The following is a 9,840-nucleotide window of genomic DNA, read 5'->3' on the forward strand; positions in this document are numbered from 1 at the left end:
TCATCAGGACTATACAGTTGTTTGTAGTATTTTGCAAACTCTTGAGCTATTTCTTGTTTGCCTTTAACAATTGTATTCCTGGTTTGATCTTTGATAAAAGCAATGTTTGATTTTATCTGTTGTTTTTTTTATTTATAGGCCAAGATTTTCATTGCTTTTGCTCCGCTATCAAAGTATTGTTGTTTAGTAAATATCAGTGATTTCTCTACCTTATCTGTTAGTAATCGGTCATAATCTTTCCTTGGTTCATTCAGAGAGCACAAGTCAGAACTATTTCCTTTAGCCTTATGTTTCAATTCCAAAATCTTTATTGATTGTTCCATTTCCTTTACTCTTTTTTCCCTCTGTTTCTTCTTGTATGATGCAAATGAAATAATTTCCCCTCTCAATACTGCTTTTGCTCCCTCCCACAATATTACAGGGGAGACTTCTTCTGTATCGTTAATTTCTAAGTAATTTTTTATAATTGATCTTATTTTAATCTTAAAGTCTACCATTTGTATCAGGGAGTTATTTAGCCTCCACACTGTCCGGCCCCTTTCCAAGTCAAGATTCAGTTTCATAGTTATCAAAGCGTGGTCTGAAAGTGTAATTAAATTTATGTTGCATTCTATTACACTTGACAGGTGGTTCTTAAACAGAAAAAAATAGTCTAATCTTGAATATTTACCATATACTTTTGAGAAGAAAGTATAATCTCTTTCTTTCGGGTGAAGAGTCCTCCACACATCTATCAGCCCTAATTCCTTGACTGCTCCTCTCATTATTTTAGCAGCTTGGTCTGAGCTATGCTGTCTACCACTTTGTGTGTCCATACTTGGGTCCATAATTAGATTTAGATCACCTGCAGTGATTGTCATTCCTCTACTTTCTGAAACTATTATATCTACAACCTTTTTGATTAAGTCCAGGCCTTCTTCAGGGGGATTGAAACATTCATAAATGAAACCATTACCTCATCAATCTTTCCGACTATCATTACATATCTTCCTTCCTTATCTGCAATCAACTTGTCCAAAGTAAAAGCTATTTGGGGCATTATTAAAATAGCAACACCCCTTCTTGAAGACTTATATGATGAATAATAAACCTGAGCGTTTGTAAATTTCTTTAGTTTTTCATGTTCTATTTTCACTAAGTGTGTTTCCTGTAGGAAGATTATTTCTCCTGCTTCCTTTTTTAGTTGTTGTAACAGCTTCTTACGCTTAATTGGGTTGTTGATACCGTTCACATTATATGAGATTATCTTTAAAGTTTTCATTTATTGGAGGGGGTTAACATATAAGGTAATTTACCATTCAATTTATAGTCCATGTTATATAAGGGGTCTTTAATGACTCCATTTTCCAAATATCTGACCTTATGATTGATAGCAACGTGAGTAAGTGGATAACATACAAGCAACATACCAAAACAAAATAAGCAAAAAACAAGAACAAAAAAGAAAACAAAAATCAGTGACTTCCAAAGGTGGCAGTCACTATGAGACTGCCAAACGGATAAAGATTCCCTAAATATAAATAGGAATCTGGGGCTAGATAGCCTATAATATTACATTGTAAATTGACATATCGGCTCTCCACCCTTATTCTATAGGAGTAATCAATAATTAGTAGTGAACACATGAGTCTTATCTCACTTTTCTAACTTATTTTCCTTTACAGAGAAATAAACAAAAATAAAAAAATAAAAATAAATAGTCCGTCGTTGTCATGTTCAAAAAGTCTCTGCATTAATCATCATAGATCACTGTAACTCCTTAGGCCATGGTTCACTGTGCTTCCAGGTATGTGTGTGTGTGTGTGTGTGTGTGTGTGTGTGTGTGTGTGTGTGTGTGTGTGTGTGCGTGCGTGGACAGCACTCATGTGCAGCTGCACCTTTATAGTCAATTCAGTAGAGCCACATTCCATCAGTCCTTCATAGAGTTCCTTCACGGCTCCATAGAATGTAATTAGTGGTTCACTATATTTCGTGTGTGTGTGTGTGTGTGTGTGCGCGTGCGTGTGTCCGTGTGCGCGCGCGCGCGCGTGTGTGTGTGTGTGTGTGTGTGTGTGTGTGTGTGTGTGTGTGTGTGTAAAAGGTAGAGGTAGAACAAGAGAGATGGGGAGAGAAAGAGAGAGTGGGGGGGGGGGGGGGGGGGGCGACGCTCCGTCATAGTACCTTCGGGGTTAAGGCTTACCCCGCAGCTCCCTCAGTAGATCTGCGGTTGTCTTGTGGGCCCCCGGTCTCATATGCTGTTGGAACGGCGCTGCTGGTTGTCCATCTAGGGTCCTGGGTGTTGAGTCGTCTTGCTCAGGCAGGTGTTGAGCCCCGCTGATAGTGCCTTGCTCTCGGAGGGCTGCGACTGCTTCCCTCGCTGTGTTATACACCTGCGTTCCTCCATCTCCAAAAACTCGTAACTTTGCTGGATAGATAATATGCGACTTCACTCCTTTCTCACGGAGCTCTCTTCTTAGTGGAGCATATTGGCTTCTCTCTTTCTGTAATTTAGATGAGAAGTCCTGGTCAAAATAAATTCGACTGACCTCGTGTGTTATTTCTTTCTTAGCCCATGCGGAACGGAGGACTTTTTGACGAGTGTCCCACATTAAGAATCTAACTACTATTGAGCGTGGTGTCGCTCCACTTTGTGTGGGTTTTCTCTGATACGAACGGTGTGCAGCTACAATATTCAGTTGCTCGACTGGAATCTCCAGTTTCTCTGATATGAGACCATTTAAGAATTTCACCATGTCGTCTCCTTCCGTCTCCTCCTTTACCTGGTGGATTCTTAAATTGTTCTGTCTCGACTTATTTTCCAAATATTCCAGTTTTTCAGCCACGTATTTTTCTTGTTGCAAGAGATGTGTCAAAGCCGATATATTAGTTGTCTCTCTTTCTTCCAAGTTCGCAATTCTTTGTTCGGCTGCCGAGACGTCCTCCTTTGCGCTGTTTAACGCCGTCTGCATCTCTCTCACCTCGGTTCTTAACTTGGAGATGTCCTCTTTTGTCTCGTCAGAACGTTGTTGAAATTCTGATCTGAACTCGTTTATTTGTGCCACGATATCTTCTTTTATGCTCCGCACCAAACTCTCCATGCTTTTCCTGGCGGCGTCTTCCTTCTCCGCCATGCTCGCAGCTGTGTTTGTTGTTTGCAACGCGTTACCTTTCCTTGTTTTTTTCTGTTTAGGTATCGACTTTTGTGTAACTACACCCGAGCGCAAGTCCATGCCACCTTTATCCAATTTATATCCGACGATTTATTTCGGACATATCGTTTAAAACAGCATGTTTTTTAGGGGGGGTATGGAGAGAGCACTTCACAGCGCTGTCTCCCTCATTCCGCTCAACCGGAAGTCCTTACCAATATATCTAGACTTTTCTAGTAGAACAAATGGCATAGAGTAGTCATGACGGGCCCCAGTGCAAGCTATTTTGACAGGGCCCCAATAGGCTACACACTAATACGAAGTACACACACCGACACGCAAGCAACCCACAGACTCACACACACACACACACACACACACACACACACACACACACACACACACACACACACACACACAGTGATGGGCAAGCTACTTGGAAAATGTCGTAAGCTAAGCTATCAGTTACTCTCGATTAAATATAGCTAAACTACATTGAAGCTATCCCCAGAGAAATGTAGCAAGCTAAGCTACGAGCAACATGGCAAAAGCAGCTTGCTACATCAACGCTACTTTTTTTCTAACATTGAATCAACTTCATGTCAAAGAACAACTTTCCACCAATCAAATAGACAGGCAAAAAAAATCTAATTTTGATTGTTTATTATATTATAAAACACACTGAAACTCTCACTGGCACAATATTCAAAAACAGACAATAAAACCTGAACTTCTTCTTCATCACTGCCAGTGGCTCCCTCTGGCTCTGCCATCTTTCAAAGTTCATTGCTGATGTGACTTCGTCAGAACATGACATATTTTGCCCTACCCTTAACCAATCGTCAGTCTTCATCCCTAAACCCAACCCAATCAGAGGCAGAGTAGTGCCGGGTCTTGCTGCAAGAGAGGCAAAGATGCTAAAAAGCAAGGATGAGACAACAACACTTGTCCGTTGTCCGTCGTAATGGAACTGGAAGTGCTTTATTGGCTACACAGGCACACTTGACATATGCAATGTCTCCTCCTGTTTAATCCAAACCGCAGCAGAAATCTCCACTGCGTGCTTTGCTCATGGATTGTCTCTGGCGAGTAGCTTGTAGCTTTTGCGGGAAGCTACAAGCTACAGTACTTGGGTCTATAAGCTATGTAGCTTCATTACTTGTAGCAAGCTACTGCCCAACACTGCACACCCACCCACACACACACACACACACACACACACACACACACGCACACACACACACACACACACACACACTATACAGTACTAGGCATAGGGTAGCCTATGTAAGGGTTAATGCACGACGGGTGTCGAAGTGCATTAACCCGCTTATACCATGGTCACTTGCCAACAAAGCAGACCATTCATTTATATTTTCATGTGTTTTGCAATCAAAATTTAGTTTTTATAACCTTGGAGTCAATTTCAGAACCGCAGAGAAAATAGTCCCCTCGCTCAGACCGCAACATGGGACATGATGCTACACGTGTTCAGAGGGCAGTTTTGTTACAGTCGGGATTCTGCCTCGCCTGATTCTGCGCAGCTCGCCCCCGTTCAGCTTGCAGAGGCACGCGCGTCACTTAATGGCTCAGAGCCGGCTTCTGTCAGAGGAGGGAAATCTCCGAAATGAAAATCAAAATTGTAAATAAGAGTTATTTTTGATAAACTGAGCACACAGGGGTGATTTAAATACTTATTTTGACCGACTCATTTTTTTTTCTCAACTTCCAAAAATGCCATATTAACCCTTAACGGGGGTATAGAGCTCAAACTGCTCTCTTGATACCACTGTTGAAACCATGGTGCATTGATATGAATGGTGAACAGACCATTTGGCTGAACGACTTTACCAACTGTACATTATCACTTTTTAATGGACACTCTGCCGCCAATCAGAATCGAGTATTCACCCAGACCATGGTATAAATATATATATTACCAACATGTTGGATTTGACAGTTGAATGAGTTACTTAGGCTATTGTAGAGAGGTCATACAGCAAGCTATCAGAACCATGGACAGCGCTCTGACACCTGCTAACAAGCTATCAGAACCATGGACAGCGCTCTGACACCTGCTAACAAGCTATCAGAACCATGGACAGCGCTCTGACACCTGCTAACAGAAAGTCATGTCGACATGAAAACAAGCAGCACCTGAGAGCAGAGGACCTGATCTATTTCACTGTGGTTCTGAAATGACAGCTGACTTTAACATGTTTAATGTGGATTAATGTTGATTCTATGTTGAATAAGCATAGCATTTTGTTATAGATTACTACTGACTATTTTACTTACAAAAGAAATTATGACATGACAGAGATGGCATATAGCTGGCAGCACTTTCGATCTAATGTGTGTTCTTATTTGAACACAGGCGTATTTCTGGGGTGGTAATTTGAGTCATTTGCAAGAGCTTGTTCTCTGCCCAATTAGGCCTTCATTGTTAGAGAGCCTGCTCTCTCCACTGACCCCTCTACCCCAGTGCAACCACACTGTCTACACTGTCTATATCTACACCCCTGAAATATACTGAACCTAGTGAAGTAGAACCATAGTGAAGTAGAACCATATAGTGAAGTAGAACCATAGTGAAGTAGAATCATAGTGCAGTAGAACCATAGTGAAGTAGAACCATATAGTGAAGTAGTACCATAGTGAAGTAGAACCATAGTGAATTAGAACCATAGTGAAGTAGAACCATAGTGAAGTAGAACCATATAGGGAAGTAGAACCATATAGTGAAGTAGAACCATAGTGAAGTAGAACCATATAGTGAAGTAGAACCATAGTGAAGTAGAACCATATAGTGAAGTAGAACCATAGTGAAGTAGAACCATGTAGTGAAGTAGAACATGACATGGTTACTGTAGGCCTACTTGATTGATCGTCTGGATTCACGCGAGATCATGAGATCACAATCACATGACAAATCAACAAGCCATTATTCGTGGGGGTGATGCGTTTACTTGTACTGTACTTGATGAAAAGAGACAAATTCCATTTTTGTCTTTTATCAGCTGGCAGATTGAACAAAATGATCTGTCAATTGACATTGTTTTAATATTCTGTTCATATTTCAGGCATTTGGCTCACAGGCTCAGCCAGAGCAATCTGAGTGCAATAATCAGCTTTCTGGATGTGAAACATTAGCAGCAGCAAGTCATAGTAATGAGTGTAACGTCCAAAGCCACATTTCTTAGTGGTAACAAAATAGTCTTGTCACTATTAGTTAAGCCTGTCAATATCTATTCAGTTGTATTTAATTGTCTTTGACTCATTGAGTTACAGTGGAGGCAGATGTGATGTGAGTGTCAAAGTGGTTATGGGAAATGTAGTCCATGTCTCTGGTTGGGTCACATATTGCAGCAGCTCCACTGCAGATGAAAGTCTGTCCTGTAATGTGTTAGTGAATGTGATGTGGTTTGTGATGTGCTCTGTGTTACAGTGGTACAGCCCTATCCTGTCAAGTGTTTGTGAATGTGATGTGGTTTGTGATGTGCTCTGTGTTACAGTGGTCCAGCCTCAGGATGACTGGGGAGTGACTTACACTTCTACTGAGATCTGTGCCATCAAAGGATCAACAGTGAACATAAGCTGCTCCTACACACACCCAGCCTACCTAGATGACCTTCCTGTCACAGTGAAGAAGACCTTGTGGTTTAAAGAGGAGGGTGGTGAACCTGTGGATCTGACAACAGACTCAGAGTATGCAGGTCGTGTGGAGTATGGTGGTGATCCGAAGAACTGCAGCCTGAGAATCACAGACCTGAGAGAGAGCGACTCCGCTGTGTACAAGTTCAACTTCACAACAAACCATCCAGCTGGGATCTACACTGCTTCACCTGGAGTTAATCTGACTGTCACAGGTAACTCTTTGATCAGACCATTTGTTACTTCAGTTACAAACAGCTCCACAATGATGTGAGGGGGCAGTTACAAAATGTGAGGGGGCAATAGAGTACCGCAGGGATGATGTATTTTTGTAGGCTTTATCCAGAACCGCCATTTGGTTCTTCAGTGGAAAAGTCTATGGGGTTTTAGAATGGGGATTTCACTTAAATGCATAAAATAAGGTCTGTGGTTAACAAAAGTTTGTGGGAACGTGAATTTGGGTTCAGCATTATACTCTTCACAAACGTGAATAACTTTTATGCCTTTTGAAGCGTTTTATAAAAATCACGTTTAACACGTTCACTGCCATTGACGAGATATCTCGGCTTACAGAATCCAATGGTTCACTGCCAATGACGAGATATCTCGGCTTAAATTTTTTTTTTTTTTTTTGACGGTGGGACATCGATCAAACCCTTTTACGTCTCCTATACCAATATTGGAGGTATTGAATGTGTATAATCTATTTTACCGACCAACTAAGTGGCGACAGTGCTCTCCAGACAGAGAGAAAGCCGAGCAAAAACAGCCGCGGGAGGAAGCCATTCTCAAGGAAATGGCTTGGCGAAAACGCTTTCGATTTCACACACACACACACACACACACACACACACACACACGCACGCGCGCGCGCACACACACACACACTCGAGTACCTTTGAGCATAAATAAGACCAGAATCGCAAAAGCTTCATCAAAGCTCTCAACCGACACCCCAAGAAACGAACGAGCCCGTTTTACAGTAATCCAGACTCGCCCGAGAGCGGCCGCGCCGCCAGCAGCAGCAGCACAGACGAGCAGCAGCAGCAGCAGCAGCACACCGAGAGCGGAGTACGCCTCAAGATTGGAAGAAGGGGATCGCGAAGGAATTTCTCTCCCGTGTCTAACCCCCCCCCCCCCCCTCACCTCTCCTCTCCTCTTCCCCGCTCCTGCAATTCCCCTCTCTTTTTTTGGGATCTGTGAGGCAACAGAAACTCGCCTGTGACAAAACACTGCAAAGCCACCAGAGACACACCTACGGAGGGAGGAGTTTGGAGACACACACACACACACACACACACACACACACACAAACACAATACAGTATACAGACTTGCCCAAGGGCACCCATAATCACAGGCACGTGAGGTGGTTCTAAAAATCCATTTATCTCAAAACTCTCTGAAAATCTCTGAAACCATGCTGTACTCAACGGCTAATATCTACATAACTACTAACTCTACAAACTAACTCTTTTAGACAGAGAAAGCACACATTCTATTAGTACTTTTGTGAACTTTGTGTTCACAAAGTCCAAGCAGAAAAATGAGCCAGAATCCTCAAAAAAACCCTCTGGCAGAAGCTAACTACAGTATTGAAAAACGGCTGGCAGTGAATGTGTTAAAAAAAACGAATTTACGTTCCAAAAGTCATAAATGTTATTCACGTTTGTGAGCTTGCAGAACCCAAATTTGCGTTCCCATAAACTTTTGTTAACCACAGACCATATTTGATGCATTTAAGCGAAACCCCCATGTTAAATCCCATAGACTTTTCCACTGAAGAACCAGGAAGTATACTTCCGGACTCATTCCTGCGGCTCTCTATTCCTTTGATATAGTAAAACAGGTTATCAGCACTGTGTGCCAAGTTTCTCGAGTCATAAATCTGTAATAAACATTGTGCTTTGTGTAGGCGTTTGTTCAAATGTGGAACGTTTAGAGTGGAGGGACTTAGAACATTATGGTGGAACCAGTGTTGTAGTCGAGTCACTATGTCCCCGAGTCGAGTCCGAGTCCCCAGTGTTCAGGTCCCAGTCCAAGTCCAAGTCACCAAAGAAGTGTAGAAACCTGAGAGCCCCATTGTGTTCAGACCATCCTGCTCCATCAGGAATAACTGGCGGTCCAGGCTTAGACCACCAGCCTTCCACAGCAGCCCACACGCCGGTTCCCCCCAACAGACACCAGCATGGTACAGCAGTCTCTGTGCCGCCTGGAGCTGAAAAGCTGCCACTCTGCTCTCCAGATGTATCAGACTTTGTCCCCCCTCCTGGACAGGCAGGTAGAGAACAGCGGCCCTCAGCCAGTGATGCCCCGACCAGAAGAAATCCACCAGCTTCCTCTGGATCTCGGCCAGTAGGCCTCCAGGGGGATTGAGCACAGCCAGCCTATGCCCCAGGCAGGACGCCACCAAGTTGTTAATGACCAGCACCCTCCCCCTATAGGACATAAAAGGCAGTAACCACTTCCACTTAGAAAGTCTAGCGTTAATATCCTGCCTCCCCTCCCAGTTCGGTGCTACATACCCCTCCGAGCCCAGGTACACCCCCAACAGTTTCACACCTGTGTGACCCCACTGTAGCCCCCCCCCCCCCCCCCCCCCCTCCCACCGCCCACACTGCAGAGCCTCACTTTTTCCCCAGTTAACCCTGACAGACAAAGCTGATGAAATTATTACATTCCCTCAAATAAGTCGTCAAACCAGTGTATTTATTGTGACAAGCAACTTCTTTTTCCCAGCGTCGGAGTTTTAACGAGGAAATGCGCAATCTGCAACAATCAGTCACGTTCTAAACCGGACCTTGCAGCCATAATTATTTTACAGCGAGTCATTCAAACATAAGGTGGATAGGTCTCTAGTCTGTGCTTAAGTAAGTCACGTTTATGAGGCTGTGATTATCCTAGAGGTCACAATAGGATAGGTCACAATTTTGTACAGTGAGGTCAAGTTTAAAGTGTAACTAACCCCTAAAACACATTGTTTCAGCTTTTAACCAATATGGCTTTTGAGGTGGTGTGTAAAGCATTCTGGTCAAAATCTCCACATTTGAGACTAATCT

General features: G+C 43.0%; 1 protein-coding gene across 1 annotated transcript in view; it reads right to left on the reverse strand.

The window, feature by feature from the left end:
* Positions 1–5,992: 5,992 nt before the first annotated feature.
* LOC310775871 (uncharacterized protein) overlaps positions 5,993–9,840 on the reverse strand; it is a gene marked incomplete at its 3' end in the record, with an annotated part of 61,280 nt that continues 57,432 nt past the window's right edge. The window contains exons 8-9 of the mRNA XM_083635998.1: positions 8,835–9,219; positions 5,993–6,019 (exon numbers count right to left, since the gene is read on the reverse strand). Of these exons, the coding sequence (XP_083492124.1) occupies positions 5,993–6,019; positions 8,835–9,219 (412 nt within the window). The remainder of the gene's footprint in view (positions 6,020–8,834; positions 9,220–9,840) is intronic.

This window comes from Poromitra crassiceps (genome assembly GCF_964638095.1).
Source record: "Poromitra crassiceps genome assembly, chromosome: 4".
Classification (NCBI taxonomy): domain Eukaryota; kingdom Metazoa; phylum Chordata; class Actinopteri; order Beryciformes; family Melamphaidae; genus Poromitra; species Poromitra crassiceps.